The 17030-nt window shown below is 39.6% G+C and overlaps 1 protein-coding gene across 4 annotated transcripts in view; it reads right to left on the bottom strand.

Moving 5' to 3' along the window:
• CFAP58 (cilia and flagella associated protein 58) overlaps positions 1-17030 on the bottom strand; it is a 106145-nt gene that overhangs the window by 67487 nt on the left and 21628 nt on the right. For all 4 annotated transcript variants that reach the window (XM_042960776.1, XM_042960779.1, XM_042960780.1 and 1 more), the window contains exons 8-11: positions 16900-16982; positions 11895-12086; positions 1188-1349; positions 339-485 (exon numbers count right to left, since the gene is read on the bottom strand). In XM_042960776.1, the coding sequence (XP_042816710.1) occupies positions 339-485; positions 1188-1349; positions 11895-12086; positions 16900-16982 (584 nt within the window). The remainder of the gene's footprint in view (positions 1-338; positions 486-1187; positions 1350-11894; positions 12087-16899; positions 16983-17030) is intronic.

Raw genomic sequence — 17030 nt, 5'->3', positions numbered from 1 at the left:
TGGGTGTTGGGCTGAGGTTATAAATGCAAAGGGATTGTAGCAAGCCTGAAAGCTCCAGGACTTCCTAGGCACTGCTGACCTGCTAGTTTCTCTTCCACTGATGTGATGATAGCAGTATAGGTGAAAGGGGTGCTTATGCATCTCCACTGGCTTCCTCCTCTGCTCTACCTGGGAGCACTACCCATACAGAAGCCTGACCTGAAGGTGTTAGAGTTCACCCTCCTGGTTCCTCGGTTGTTCTCCCTGCACCTTGTTGCCTTCAATGAGCATGGAGCCTGCCTCAAGTGGGCCAAAGAGGTAGTCTATTGGGTCCATCACTTTTATTATAAGATCTGTACCTTCAAAGTTTCCTTCTCCTTTTCTATCCGCTGCTGTTCCAGATGTAACTTCACAAGTGCTGACTCTTTGGCTGAGATTTCTTCTTTCAGCTGATCTACCTGATGGGTCATAATCTTTAATTTTCTCTTCATTTCTGTTATTTCATCCTAACAAAATGAAAGGAGAAATGTTTGAAAGTGAATTAAATAGACATCACCCTCTGTATAGAAGTTCAATACATAGTCAAGAGCTTTTAAGGGAGGTTCTCTCAAAACAGTGGTCTCCTGGACAATCACCACCAGTTTGTTGTTCTTTGTACCTTGTGCCCATCAACCTGAAAGTACTTTGTAGCATTAACTCTCAAAATATTCTCATGAGATATATACAAAGTATGCATAATGAACAGTTCACACACACATACACACACAACACATACATACAACACACATACAACAAACATATACACAACACACACATTTTATTCTTCATTTTACAAGGGAAGAATTGGCCCAACAACAAACATTATAACTAAGAGATTACAAAGCAAAGAGGTGCAATTAAATGACAACAGAATGCTGCTCCCCTCTCAGCCATGGTAGCTATTAGCAGTTTGAAAAATTAGAAACAAGAGAATGGCAATTCTACATAATAATTAAAAGCAGGACCATGATCTTCACATTGTATCAAGTTGTGTCATTTCTATTTCAAATAATCTGATAGTTTTGCACAAACTGATCCTTCTCTCTCAGGTGAATTCCATGAGATTTCTTGCTTGCCTTGTTCTAAATCCTGCCATTAAGATAACAGAAACTGCTCTGAACCCAGGAAGGGGAGGAGTCAAAACATAAAGACAAAAACATATTCTTTACCTGAGCCTCAACTAGATTTTTGCTATACAGATTCCTGTCTGACCTCACCGCTTCATACAGGTTCTGTTGCTGTTTTAATTTAGTTTCTGATTCAGCGATTTTTTTCCTGTAGTCAAAAATCTGCATTTCACGGATTTTTATGTCTTCCATGTTCATGAGAACCTGGGGGAAAAAGAAGTATAGGAAAATGGTTACATAGCCAATCTGTAATTATCAGATTATCAGTTCAGGACAAACAGATTTTGATCTAAGGGTAGCTGGTAGAAATGTTACCAATCAGGAAATCTGACTGCAGTTCTGATCACTGCAGTGCAACACAGAAATTCAGCCCAGCTGATTAGGGGCAAACATACATTTTATCTACACCAGAGTTCTGCTCAAGCATGAAGGCTTTAGCAGTTATTTTGTGATCACAAGAGGAAAAAAATTCTTTCAATTCTGAAAACCTCTCCTGAACACCCACCCACCAAAAAAAGAAAAAGAAAAAGAAAAGGTGCAGGTTTAAACAGATCTTCACATGGAGCACTAAGAAAGATAAGAGATAACTTAGCTGTTTGGCCACACTCACAGCTTTATAAATTTAACCACGAAAAAGAAAAGTGGCCTTTGGACATCGATAGCAATCAAAGCACTGTCTTGCCAATGTCAAACTCGCTCCATCAGGGAAACTCAAAGGATTTCATAAAAATGCATTCTATTGTGCACAAAACACTTCTAGGAAAGATGAGATACAAGATAACTGCCTCTTTTTTTGCAACTATGAAAAACCGAGGCACAAAATTCCACCGTGAGCCAATGCTTCTCAACAAGCAATCCATACAATTGAAATTATATAATCATGACTCTTAGCTGCAATGTCCACAGAAATTGATTTTTTAAGGACAAACTTCTTCAAAAATTCCTTCAGAAGAAAAACTTTAGCAAGGAAGACTGAATCAATGGAATGATGGTCTAGACAAAAGCTAGAATATATAAGGGGAAAATTCTTCAGAAGATTTTTACTGCATTTCAGTGGCATTATTTTAATTAATGGTTATAACTAAAGGAAAGAAACAGCAATGACAGAGAATAGAAAGAAGGCCATGTCCATGCAGTAACATGGCCAGAGAAGTTTTCTCTGAAAAGGAGGTATTTTATCTAGAACCTAAAGGTCAAAAAGTACTTACACCTTTGACATACTCATATTCATTACGACTCAGGTGTGGGTTACTTGTGAGCAACATGTTCCCAAGTCATTGCACTACAGAAGCCTTTTATTCCCCCATGTGGAGTTAGTATTCCAGAAAACACACTCCAAGAAACAATTCTAATGTTTTCCCATCAGAGTTAATGATGCCTAGTGTTTAATATATTTATCCTTTATATCTTTAAATAAACACCTTTCAAAGTTTTCTTAGAAATATTTAAGGAAAGGGGCACCTGGTTGGCTCCGTCAGTTAAGCCTGCAACTCTTGATTTCAGTTCAGGTCAGGATCTCCCAGTTTGTGAGTTCGAGCTCGGCATGGGGCTCTGCACTGACAGCACGGGGCCTGCTTGGGATTCTCTCTTTCCCTCTCTCTCTGCCTCTCCCCAACTCTCTGTCTCTCTGTCTCTCTCTCAAAATAAATAAATAAACATTTAAAAAATATTTAAGGAAGGATGGAGTTAAATATTAGTAAAAGCCTTTTCAGCGTATATTATTTTATACTATTTTTTTCTTATCGGTTCTATTTATTTGATATACTTACTAATAAATGTTTCCTTTTATAAGTATTTTAATTTTATGTGTTTATAAGTAGTCCCATGTGCCATAATTTTAAATAAATGCATCAACGTGAATTTTTTTTTCTTTTACTTATTTACTTGGATCTTCCTTCTCTCTTCTACCCATATCAACCCCTCATTGACACATAAAGTAACCAGGTTAACAATTTAGTATGTGTTCTTCCACATTTTTCTTTGAATTCTACATATATTCAAGTCTTCTAGCATAATAATAATAACAGCCAATATTTCTCAGGTACATTCTATCATTTAATCTTTACAAAAAATCCTATGAGATATGCATTATTAATCACCCTCATTTTACAAGGAAAGAAATTTAAGTAAAAAAAAAAAAGTAATATCACCCACAGCTCTTCAACTAGTAAATATACAGACACAGGGATTTGTTTGTCTTCCTTTGTCTTGCTTTTTTGGGTTTTGTTTTTATTTTTTAGCAAAATGTAATCTCCTTATACACATTTTGTGCACCTTGCTTTTTAATCTCTCGATAATATTTTGGGGAATCATGTGGAGTAACTCTAATTCATTCTCTTTAAAGGTGGTTTAATGCCCTCCAGTGTGAGTGAGACACTATACACTCAGCTCTTCCCCTCTGAGGGGCCTTAGTTTGGTTTCCACTTTTTTGCTGCTCTGAACCCTGCTGAAATAATCATTTCTGTACATGTGTCCTTATGCTCCTGTGTTTTTACTTCTGTTGGGAAGGATTCCCAGGAGTGAAATATCTGGTTCAAAAGACATATATGTTTTTAACTTTAATAGATATTGATAGATTGATTTCCAAAATGGCTGTAACGCTTTCCATTTCCATAGTGCCAGCAACAGTTTTCTTAACAGAAAACTATCCTTGCAGTTTCAGGACAAACCCTCTTTGGTCATACTGGATGATGCTTTTAATGTACTGTTGAATTTGGTTTGCCAGAATTTCATTTAGGATTCTGCATAAGTATTCACAAGTGATCTAAGTCTCTAACTTCCTTTTTCGTTCTATTTCAGTATCAAGGTTTCTGCTAGTTTCGTAAAGTGAACAGAGTACCTTTCTGTTCACTCTTTCATCCACTCACCCATTTATTCATTCACTCAATAAACATGTATTGAGGACTTATCTATGGCAGGCACTGTAAAAGCACTAGTGATGTAAAGAACCAGAAGACACATTCCCTACCCTCAAGTTCACCTCTGCTGAGTGACTCCACCACAAAATGGATAACCAAGGTACAAATATAACCAGGACATGTATAGGGTGTTATGACAGGTTCAAACACTGGAAGGTTAATGGATAGTTTCTAAGAATGGTCCTACATATATTTTCTAAGCAGTTAATATTTGGGATTTAGACAATTTGTGGGAACTACCTCTTCCTTTTTATTCCTCAACCATCCCAACCAAGGACTCACCTCAGACCCCAAGCTCTCTCCTTGGCCTGGAGTCTTTATTCATTATCACTGCAGAAGGCATGGGTCATACATCACTAGAGCAGTGCCAATCAGTATTACCCCAAAAGATACAAAGTGCATGAGCAGCACTTTTTCGAAAGTTATAGAGCCTGAGAACTATTTGATTCTTAAAAGTCTGAAGAAACTCAATTATAAAGTTATTAGGCCCTCTGTGAGTGTTGGAGCTTATTCTCCCTCATTTTTTTTTTTTTTTTTTTGGTGGCCATAGCTATTGATTTTTCTATGTTTTCTACTTCTCCTCAAGTCATACCTTGATGTAGGTATGTATTTTTGAGAGAATTGACCATTTCGGCCATTTTTTTTAAATTTATGCCACTAGATTTGTACGAGGTATTTTCATATGCTTTTATAGTTTTATTATTATTAATTGCTATCATCCACTCTGTGTGGAAAGAAAGTATCCCAGGGGCGCCTGGGTGGCTCAGTCGGTTAAGGGGCCGACTTCGGCTCAGGTCATGATCTCGCGGTCCGTGAGTTCGAGCCCCGCGTCGGGCTCTGTGCTGATGGCTCAGAGCCTGGAGCCTGCTTCAGATTCTGTGTCTCCCTCTCTCTGACCCTCCCCTGTTCATGCTCTGTCTCTCCCTGTCTCAAAAATAAATAAACGTTAATTTAAAAAAAAAAAAAAAGAAAGTATCCCAAAGTAAGAATGTATACAGACAGTGGTGAATGGTTTCAATGGTTGGTTGAGGATCTAGAAGGAAATAAATTAGAAAATCTGAGACAAGGAGGTCTGGGGAAAAGGCATGTGGATACATCTGAAATGAATGGAAACCCCATTCCTTCTCCCCTCATTTCTTTGATCCATATCTGCAGAATCTATAGCAGGCAGTGTTTTAAGGTACCACCACAGTAACGAAAATGTGTAAGTTAAAAATAAATGTAAAAACCTAAATAAGATATCCATTAGATCAGTTATTTGTTTGATTTTAAAAAAAGAAAAGGCACTACTTTAGACTAAAATTTAGCCTTTCTATGGACATGATTACCCTCTTTGGGGTCAGTGAAACGAATGGATTGAAAATACTTTGAACAGCATCATCAGCATTCAGAATATCAAGCTGCACATCAGAGAAAAGAAAAAAATCGCTTGTTCAATCACTTTGAGATATAACAAGAATAATCCTTTGCACAGACAGAAGAACACTCCAGAAAAAGGATGCAGCCAAGGGCATTTCTTTTGGAGGCATCGGCTGGCAGCGTCCATCTTTCTGCACAAAACAGTGCACAAAATCACAGTGCACATGCTTCTGGATTGTTAAAGCTGGGAGTAATAAGAACCCATCGTGATACCAAGATCAAAGATATTTTAGTTAAGTGACAATGGAAAAAAAAAGGAAAAAGGAAAAGACAATTTACAAAGCAATTTAGTTCTGAGGGTTGGAACTCGATTTTTTTCTATGGAAATCATTCAAACTGATGTCAAATCCTGAAAATTCATAAAATGTGTGGGGTGTTAAGTAGGAGCAAAGCCTTTAGTCAGCAGATTGTCCCCTGTTGAAAATGGCATATCAGAGAATATGGGATGCCAGCTGTGGGACTGGAGTTTAATTAATTGATTACACTTTTAGATACCTCAAACCAACTCATGAGATAAATCCCACACAAATATAGAAAGCTTTGTTACAGCCAGAGACTTGGAGATCCTGGCCCTCATAAGCCTACTTCAGACTAGCCCAGAAAATGCTTACAGTGCACTATGAGGGTACAATTCCAGTTTATAACCTACTACCTTTTCTTTTTCTGTTAAAACAACCTGCCAATAGAAATAAGAGTGAGATAAAAATCAATAATGCATGCTGGAAATCTGCAGCATAGTCAAAACATCATATAGACTAAGGCAGGATAAGAAAGTAGGTCATTGAATTTGGAACCCTTTAACTTACATTTGATGAAATATCAGTATAATAAACTTCTCCAATAAGTTTTTCTGACTCAATGTCAATGGTTTGAATGCTGACAATGCCTTTACCTTCATAATGAAACTAAAAAACTCACTCTCTTAAAAAAAGCAAACAAACCAAAAAAACCAAACAAACAAAAACCCTATGTGGCCAGGCACGTGAGATTTTAAGTCTCCTCTATTTTTCTTGCTTTCTTATTTTATCTTCTACCTTAAATTTAGAGAGGCATATCTATGTGTCTGTTTTTAATAACATATTACATTATGTCATAAAATGAGGGATAGAATAGTATCTACCTCAGATGGCTATTATGAGGATTTAAGTGAGAAGATACATATATTTACACCATCATCTAAGTACCCAGCATATCATAATTTCATCATTTAATAAATAATAGATTTTTGTGACAGGTTAACATTATGTCCTATTCTATAATATTAGTACTTAACAAATTTGATGTTTCTATGGGTCAAATTCTGTTCTGCAGGAAAGCAGTAATCCCTTGTACACTAATTTTATTACAACAGAAAAAGCTTATAATTTGTGTATGTCCGGGGTTCTATCCTATGGAAGATGCTCTTATAAAACTTCAAATTAATATCAAAGAAACAGGAGCTTCATTTCATCATGAAGTACCTATTCAGTCAACAATATTTCTTTGATCAACCTTTGCTTTCCTCATTTACTGCTAAGACCTTGAAAGCACATTATTATTCATGCCTTGGAACTTTGTGCAGGAGGGTTTTGCGTGAGTGACACTGTTACAGGCAAATAAGCAGAGCATTAAGGGACATGTAGGTAAGCATCCATTGTGAAAGAATGCTTTCTGGCATATAAAATGTCTGGGAGAGGAATGGCCAGAAGTTTAACATTTAAAATGAAAAGGGAGGGGTTCTAAAATGAGTTAAGTGCATAATGTGCAAGATGGGTCACAGATTTAACTATTAACCAGGAATGGTTTTACCCAGAATTTACAAAAGTTCAGTAAATATGGTGGACCACAACTCACAATGCCATTCCTAGTGCCTCTCGACTTATCTGAATAGTAAAATTTGGGAGTGCAGCAGAGGAGAAACCATGAGGATAAAAAGTGCTGAAACGTTGGACTAGGTTATCTTATGGTTCTGCAAATATTCACTCCCTCTCCCTGTCCCCACCGCCTCGGTGGGAAGAGTCTATCTCCCCTTGCTGTTGAGATCAGACATGTGACTTGCCACAGCCAATGGGATGTCAAAGGACATTAGGCAAGTAGAGAGCTGTGAATTGTGCTTGTGTGGGTGGGTTTGTCCTTTGCTTTCCTTTCTTTCTCCATGAGAACACCATGCATCCTGAGAATCAGAAACATGTAGAGCAAAACCAGACCCAATTCACAGCCTCAAGCCAAGTACAGGCAAGCCTAGCCTCGATCACCTGACTCCCACTCAACTGCAGATGTGTGCAAAATAAGTGCTTATTTTTGCACTCCAGGGAGATTTGGTGGTTCTGTATTATGCAGCATTATTATGGCAAGTGTTGACTGAGACAGGCACATAAGAAAAGGTGTGGGATTCTGAGCCATCCAATTCTGGCACAGAAAAGGATCTTCTGCCTTGTTTGCAAATGCCAAGTGAAATTAATAAAATGTAATGTAGGCCTTTTAGTATCTAAGATTTCACCTTTTTTTCTCTAAATGGAAAGAAGCAGAAGGCAAATATCGACACTGTTTTTGCAGCCCAGAAGACAGAAGAGACCGTGCCATAAGTCACTCATAGCTAAAACTGCCAAGGATAGTTCAGGTAAGATTGTCCATTATGGCAACATGTTTCAAATGAATCTGAAGTGAGGGAAGGCCCATAATGATAAATATGTTATTGAGGGGCGCCTGGGTGGCTCAGTCGGTTAAGCGTCCGACTTCGGCTCAGGTCATGATCTCACGGTCCGTGAGTTCGAGCCCCGCGTCGGGCTCTGTGCTGATGGCTCAGAGCCTGAAGCCTGTTTCAGATTCTGTGTCTCGCTCTCTCTCTGACCCTCCCCCGTTCATGCTCTGTCTCTTTCTGTCTCAAAAATAAATAAACATTAAAAAAAAATTTTTTTAAATGTTATTGAAGAAGAATTTAATGTAAGTACCTATAAGTAAGTCTTTGAGTAGTTAATTCAGATATCTAATTATACTTTCCATCAATCTTTCAAAAAATATTTGGTACCTATTTAGAAAATAAGTAATACGAAGAGTTCAAAATCAAATATCAACCCTTCTCCTATGCACACGGATAAAATTAGGTCAAACCATATAAGTAATTTTGCATTCTGTTTTTGTCAGATTCATATTGTGAACATGTTCCCTATTTTTAAAACTACTTTTCAAACACGTGGTTTTCATGGTACATAATATTGTCTCATATAAATGTAGCAGAATTTATTTCAAAGAATGTTCTTTTGTAAAACTCTTTGCATTTTCATTTTTCCATAGATTGAGTTCTTACAAAAGAAATTGCTGGGTCAAAACTTGGAACAACATACACTCACTCCAGAAATAGATAAAAACATCAGTTTTGTGACATTATCCCCAGCCCCTGATATCAGTCCTCAACTCCCTATCAATAGAATGCATGAAAGGGAGTTTTCTGTTTGTCTGAATGAGTGAGGTATGTGTGTGCGAGTGTGTGTGTGTATGTGTGTGTGTGTAACAGTAAACAAAGAAAGAAATATGGGGAGGAGCATATTTCTTATATGTATTAAGGACACACGGGACCTTAATAAGAAGTCTAGAGATGACTGGAGTTGCCATAGCAACATATATAAGGCTATCAGGGGTTAAGTAAGAGACAGAAAAATTGCAGTTAATAAATAATATTTTAAGAACTGTGCTCAGATGATTTAGTGATATATTATATAAGCTTATGCGATTAAACATCAGAAATTGTGAAAAACAGTTACCAGCAAAACTTGGCACTTTTAGAGGCAAACCATAAGAGATTTCTAAATACAGAGAACAAGCTGAGGGTTGCTGGAGGGGAGCTGGGTGGGGGGATGGGCTAAATGGGTGATGGGCATTAAGGAGGACACTTGGGATGAGCATTGGGTGTTGTATGTAAGTGATGAATCACTAAATTCTGCTCCTGAAACCAATACTATACTATACATTAACTAACTTGGATTTAAGTTAAAGAAAAGAAAGAAAAGAAAAGAGAAAAAATAAACAACAACAAAAAACTTGGTACCCTTACCTTTTACAAGGAAACAGAAAAATATATAATCCTGTATTAACATCAGTGGCAGCATTCTTTTTATCACTTGCCATGTATCCATCTGTTTAACATACACTTTATTGGTGCCTAGTATTTACCAGCACACTGCAGGTGAAGAAATGAATGAGGTAAAGACCCTATTCTCAAGAGCTCTCTGTAAAGTAAGAAAAACAAATGTGCAAAGAAAATACTCGAGAAGATGATAAGTGCCATTCCAGAGATATCAACAAATCCGTAAAGTAGAGGTCAGGGCAGGCATGACCCCAGAGACGAGCACTTGAGCTGGGTATTGAAGGATGAAGAGGAGTTTTCCATACAGAGAAGGGAAGGAAGAACAAAGAGCTTGGACTCTGTCTCATAAATCACAGCATACCAATTACTTTGTCTTGCATGCGTTATAGATATGTGTCCAAATACTGACTCACTCTACCAGGGGGGACCAAGGCATCCCTGGGTTAGTCCGCTGCAGCCCTGAGCAGTTTCCCCCTAATTCCCACTAGCTATAGACATATTATTTTCTACATGTGCTAAAGATGCACTGCCCCAGTTGCTGAGAAGTGACAGAGGTTTGTAAGGCTGGGGGGTGATACTAAGATCACATCGGAATTTTTAACAGCTAGTTTTGATAGTGTGATGGCAGCCAGGAGTGGAGAGAGATTGATCATCAAGAAGGTGAAGTAGGAAGCTGCGACAGATTATATGTTCAGATATATTTACTGTCTCACCAGACAGTGCCTCTCTCTTAGAAGGATTTATACTCCTATCCAGGGATGTTGGGCTTGGCCACGCGACTAGCTTTGGCCAAGGGAATATGAATGGACAAGCCCTGCGCCCTTCCCTTACCAGCAGAAGCTCTGAGAGCATCACAAGGTTCACTATTACTCTGTTTTCCCTCTGTACGAGGCCAGCCTGAAGTGAAGATGGCATGAAACAGGGCTGCAGCTGACCCTCAAAGGCCATTGATTTGAGCAAAAGATAAATCTTTGTTGCTATAAACCACTGAAATTTGAGGGTTATTTGTTATAGCTTAAGCTGACGGATGCAGAGCCTAATGGGCCAGCCCAGGCTGGAGAATATGAGTTCCTGAACTGACAGCTGGTCGTCTCCGAGTCAGGAAATCAATCAATGGCGCTTGTAAGATGATTAAGTCAGAAGACAAATGCTGTATACCAACGGCTCCCAGTCAGGGGTATGAGAATCACCGGGGGGATCTTTTACAAGGAAGACACGTCCAGCCAGGGCTTGACAGAGCATATGCATTTGTGTTCCTCCAAACTTACATTCTACAAACATCTGCTCGGCATTTATTTAGTCTAAGCGGGAAGAAGCTGATTTCCTAACAGTAATGCTTGTTTCCCACTTTCTTAATGTTTATAATTCAAATGTTGGCTGTCCTCCTTGTCATCTTCTCTGAGATCCCACTCCAGAAAAAACACAAAACAAATGTAAACATTCAAGCGCACTGGTAAACACTGTAGAATGCACTGAAGATTTCATTGAGGAGATGATAAAGAGGGCTTATGCTACAGAGTAGAGAACACTTTTCGAGGCAGCCGGGGGTGGTTGGGAACCTCATTAAATGAGTCTTTTCTCCCAAACTCTCTTCTCTCAGCCTCATACTTAAAACTTTCCCCCATTCCTCAACCCCACCTCCTGACACCATGAAACCCCCTCGTGAAGCCCCCTGCTCTATGTAGCTGTGAATGCACTGAAGGTGGATAGTCTGACCAGTCATGCTTAATGCTGGCAATGTGCTAAGACAACTGGTTAAAGTAGAATCCAAATCCCCGAAGTCATTCTTCAAGATACTGCCTTGAGCATTCTCTCTCCTCAGCAGCTTACAAGAGGTAGAGATGTGGGACTTAGCTACGCACCCTGTGAATTTCTGCCACAGGTGAGGTTTCAGGTTCCCCACACTTGTGTGAACGTTTGCCTGGTGCCAGTAGTTACTCACGTCTTAATCTGAGGTTATTTAATTGGATACCTTGCTCCTAACTACTAGCTGCAATCCTCGGTCTGAAGGGACAAGGGTTTCAGGGCCAGACGTGGGGGGTGTGAACAAAGGGTGCAGAGATAACGATGCCAAGAGCTCCCCCCCATCCCATCCCACCCCCACGCATCCAGCTCCGGGAAGCTGCACGGCACGACAACAGGTGAAGGGGACCCCTAAGCACTGGCCTTGTCCATTTCACAGTTTGGCCCAGATCAGCTCTGGGACAGCTTTTACTCTGCTGACGTCATTTCTCTTAAATTCTCATGCAAACCACAAGCGCACATCTGAATAAATCCTCTTTGCTACAGTGTGTGACGATCAGAAAGAACGTGCTTGTGCTCCATCCACATCGTCAAGGAGTGACTTACCTTTTGGGTAAGGTCACTGGCTTCATTGATGTACCGATCTCGCTCCTTTTCCAGCTGAAAGATGATCTTTCTCTGCTTCTGAGCCTCATCCTTATAGTTCTGGATTTCTTCTTCCAGGTTCCTCTTGGATTGTTCATGGAGCTTTACCAGGTCTATCTGTTTCTGGGTCGCATGGATTGCCTTAAGCATGTTCTAAAAATAAAGACAAGAGAGCAGTCACGTTACTCAAAATGTATGTGCGGCGAGGGCGGGGGGGGGGTAAATTTACCCTGTTTCACCCCTAAAATAATTAGATACATTGTTTTTTGGGTGAATAAAAATAATCATATTCTCTACATCTTATTTAGAGATTATGTTAATTTTGCACAAGACACACACATACGTAAGTGCACTAAGTGACCACAACATCCAAGGGAAATGAGTACTTTTTTTTTTTTGAAAAAAATAGTCTGTATTTTAAAATACAACAAATATATTATGGTATCATCATAAAATGTATATGTATATGACAGCATATGCAAAAATAATTTTTTAAGGGAGATTTTCTTTTTCTTTTTTTTTCTTTTTTTTTTCCAATATATGAAATTTATTGTCAAATTGGTTTCCATACAACACCCAGTGCTCATCCCAAAAGGTGCCCTCCTCAATACCTATCACCCACCTTCCCCTCCCTCCCACCCCCCATCAACCCTCAGTTTGTTCTCAGTTTTTAAGAGTCTCTTACGCTTTGGCTCTCTTCCACTCTAACCTCTTTTTTTTTTTTTCCTTCCCCTCCCCCATGGGTTTCTGTTAAGTTTCTCAGGATCCACATAAGAGTGAAACCATATGGTATCTGTCTTTCTCTGTATGGCTTATTTCACTTAGCATAACACTCTCCAGTTCCATCCACATTCCTGCAAAGGGCCATATTTCATTCTTTCTCATTGCCATGTAGTACTCCATTGTGTATATAAACCACAATTTCTTTATTCATTCATCTGTTGATGGACATTTAGCCTCTTTCCATAATTTGGCTGTTAAGAGTGCTGCTATAAACATTGGGGTACAAGTGCCCCTATGCATCAGTACTCCCATATCCCTTGGGTAAATTCCTAGCAGTGCTATTGCTGGGTCATAGGGTAGGTCTATTTTTAATTTTTTGAGGAACCTCCACACTGTTTTCCAGACTGGCTGCACCAATTTGCATTCCCACCAACAGTGCAAGAGGGTTCCCATTTCTCCACATCCTCTCCAGCATCTATAGTCTCCTGATTTGTTCATTTTGGCCACTCTGACTGGCGTGAGGTGATATCTGAGTGTGGTTTTGATTTGTATTTCCCTGATGAGGAGCGACGTTGAGCATCTTTTCATGTGCCTGTTGGCCATCCGGATGTCTTCTTTAGAGAAGTGTCTATTCATGTTTTCTGCCCATTTCTTCACTGGGTTATTTGTTTTTCGGGTGTGGAGTTTGGTGAGCTCTTTATAGATTTTGGACACTAGCCCTTTGTCCGATATGTCATTTGCAAATATCTTTTCCCATTCCGTTGGTTGCCTTTTAGTTTTGTTGGTTGTTTCCTTTGCTGTGCAGAAGCTTTTTATCTTCATAAGGTCCCAGTAGTTCATTTTTGCTTTTAATTCCCTTGCCTTTGGGGATGTGTCAAGTAAGAAATTGCTACGGCTGAGGTCAGAGAGGTCTTTTCCTGCTTTCTCCTCTAGGGTTGGAAATGAGTACTTTCTTGCTCCCATTTTAAGCGTAGGAAACTAAGACTCAGAAGTTAAGCTGCTTGCCTATAGGTTCATACAACAGGATTGGGGCAGAGCCAGGATTTGAGTCCAGGGCTGGCTGACCCCAAAGATAACCTCAATCCCAGCTCTACTCTTGTTCTTGTGAGCTTAGAACATTTAAACCTAATCACATAACAGGGCTTTGACTACACAGTAAAATAAAACCAGCTCATTCAAAATGCAAATATCTAGAATTAACATGTGAGCCAACAATTTCACTCCTGGGTATGCACCCAAAAGAACTGAAAACAGGTGTCGAACCAAGAATTTGTACATGAATGTTCACAGCAGCACTAGTCACAAAAACCAAAAGGTGGAAACAACCCAAATGTCCATCATCTAATAAACAGGTCATCAAAATGTGGTATATCCACACAGTGGAATATTATTCATCCATAAAAAGGAATGAAGTCCTGCAGTGCCTGGGTGGCTCAGTCGGTTAAGCGTCCGACTTCCACTCAGGTCATGATCTCATGGTTTGTGATTTCCAGTCCCGATTCGGGCTTTGTGCTGACAGCTCAGAGCCTGGAGCCTGCTTTGGATTCTGTGGCTCCTCCTCTTTCTGCCCCTCCCATGCTCATGGTCTGTCTCTCTCTGTCTCTCAATAATAAATAAACGTTTAAAAAAAATTTTTTTAATGCTACAGCACAGTTTCAGCCTGAAAACATCATTCTGAGTGAAAGACGCCAGACATAAAGTCATGTATAATATGAGTCCAGCTACATAAATATCCAGAATAGTCAAATCCATAGAAGAAAAAAGTAGACTAGTAGTTTTCAGGGGTGGGGGAAACAACTGTTTTACAGGTGTAGGGGTTCCTTTGGGAGTGATGAGAATGTTCTGGAACTAGATAGTGGTGATGGTTGCACAAACTGTGAATGTAGTAAATGTCACTAATGGTAAATATTGTCTTATGTGTATTTTACTACAATAAAATAACTAACCCAGTTTCTTAAGGAAATGCAGATGCCTGTGTCTCAGATCCAGAGATTCTGATTCTGGGATGGGATGCAGCTGCCGATATTTTTTTTTTAAGCTGCACTAGTGATTTCTGATGCTGAAGCAGAAAGTCCTTGGATTGGCTGCCTGAGAAGCGAGAGTGTTCCCTGAAAACATGGAGGCAACAACAGTGTCACCCTGACAGCCACACTCATGCAAGAGGGTTCACTTCTCTGGCCATAGCTGAAGGGATCAGGGATTTTTGAAATAGGGCCTTTAGCTTTTTGAAGGTCAGTATAGGATGTAAACTGGGAGCTGTTGATGATAGCCTTTTTTTTTTCCCAAACAGACTGGGAAACAGGGAGGCAATCTTCTGTGAAAGAGAGAAACGAAAGCAAAAACTCAGCAGGAAATCCAGTGGTGGTGAGACAGGGCTTTCGTGTATCCCAAGATGTCAGGTCAGGTTCCCATCAGTTCCACCTGGATCCTTGGGTTCCACGAGGCACCTGGTGGCCCCTTCCCAAATCTCCTACCAATACAGATGCAGCCAGGGGTCTGAAAACCACGGAATATAAAGACCGTAAACCTTGGCTGGGTGATGATGCAGAAAATAGAAAAGGTCAACTTTATTTTCAAGTATTGAATTAAACTTTCACTCCAGAAAAGACAAAGCCACTTTAACATGACACTGAAAGAGCCAAAATATATTAACATTGCTGCCTGTCAAAACCATGTCACTCATTCATTCAGTGAAGGTGGCATTTCAAGTCGTTGGGGAAAGAATGTATTACCAGTAAAGGTTGATTGCATACCTGCGGAGAGCTGGATGCTGTGCTAGGCATTAAGGATGTGCCGACCAGAAAAGAAAAAAGAAAGTATACCCTGCCCTAGAGGAGGAACTGACATCAGTCAAATTAAACAAATAAATGTAAAAGTAACGGTGCTCTATATGTCCTGTTGTGGCAGAAAAATCTACTGGTTGTTTACCAGAATACATAAAATATAAATGAATTAAATGTATATGTTTAAAATAAATTAAAAGGGGGCACCTGGGTGGCTCAGTCAGTTGAGCATCCAACTCTTGATTTCGGTTCAGATCATGATCTCAGGGTGGTGAGATGGAGCCTTGCATCAGGCTCTCCGCTAGGCATGGAGCCTGCTTAGGATTCTCTCCCCCCACCCTTTGCCCCTCTCCCCAATTCATGCATGGTCTCTCTCTAAACTAAAAAAAATTTTAATTACAAATCTAAATCCAACAACATTGTTTGCATGTGCAAATTTATAGAATAAAGGAACAGTTTCCAGCATTATGCAAAAAAAACACAAAAAACCACAATGATTTTCTAAGGAGAGCTCAGCATGTAAAGATATGTAATTTCCTGCTACTTCCTGAGATCCCTAGTCTCAGTTAAGCTTACAGAGTGGCCTATTTTGTCAATATTTGTTCAACTCTGGAAAACCGAAAGAAATCATAAAAGTTGGAATGAAAAGATATAGGCTGTTTCTACTTGATGAGACGAAGCTCTCTTGGACAAAAGCCATCAGACTAGACTGTTCTGCAAGCAGCCTCCCCCCTCTATAACTGGCCCTTTGATTTTTCCTCCCTGGAGGAAATCCTTGAGCAAGAAATTTACCCTAAATCCTTGAAAGTAGTTAATCTCCTAAGAGTGACTATCACTGGAAGGAATCCTCTGGAAGGGTTTGGAGAGGAAAGGGGTGGGGGTAAGGGTCCCCACCTTGAATGGAGGCTTTCCAGGCCTCAAGCCTCCCCCAACCCCTTCCTCAGCTTTGGACCAGATTGAGCTCCAAAGACTAGGAGATGTAAGGGCCAAAAGCAAAACCAAAAACCTACATCCCGAAAAGGTACAGGGAAGGTTTTTGTCATCAACCAGCTGTTCTTTCAGCAAACACCTCAAAGTTAGAATTTTATTCGCGCTCACTTGTATCTTCTGGATTAGCAAAAGTTGCAGATTACAGATATTAAATTCAGAAATTTTGATCAACTGCTTAGGATGCCAAATAACACACCAGCAATAAAATTAGAATCCACACAGCGCTCTGAAATCCGCTCCTCGTTTATATGATAATTCCCAAGTCCCTTTGTGTTCCCTGGTGATAATGCAGTTTCAATTCTCAGCCAGTGAATGGTGGACTGTGCACAGCAGCTTGGAAGAAAACTGAGCACGATTATTTATTTCTAATCTACTTTTGTTCGCCTCAGAGTTTTCTATCCCCTAATAGGCAGATATCATAGCACTAAGGAAAGACATTTGTTTAGCAGTGCTACAGAAAACAAACTCACCTTATTTAATATGTCCCTTTCTCTCAGAAGCTCATCCATTGCTTTCTTATCAAGTTCTGCTTGTTTCTTTGAAGCCTCCACCTCTAAATGACCAAGGAGAAGAAGAAGAAGAAATATGAAGCCAACCTAAG

The sequence above is a fragment of the Panthera tigris genome, chromosome D2, assembly GCF_018350195.1.
Source record: "Panthera tigris isolate Pti1 chromosome D2, P.tigris_Pti1_mat1.1, whole genome shotgun sequence".
Lineage (NCBI taxonomy): Eukaryota > Metazoa > Chordata > Mammalia > Carnivora > Felidae > Panthera > Panthera tigris.
The sequence above is the reverse complement of the archived record's forward strand: the minus strand, read 5'-3'. Positions and strand labels throughout refer to the sequence as shown.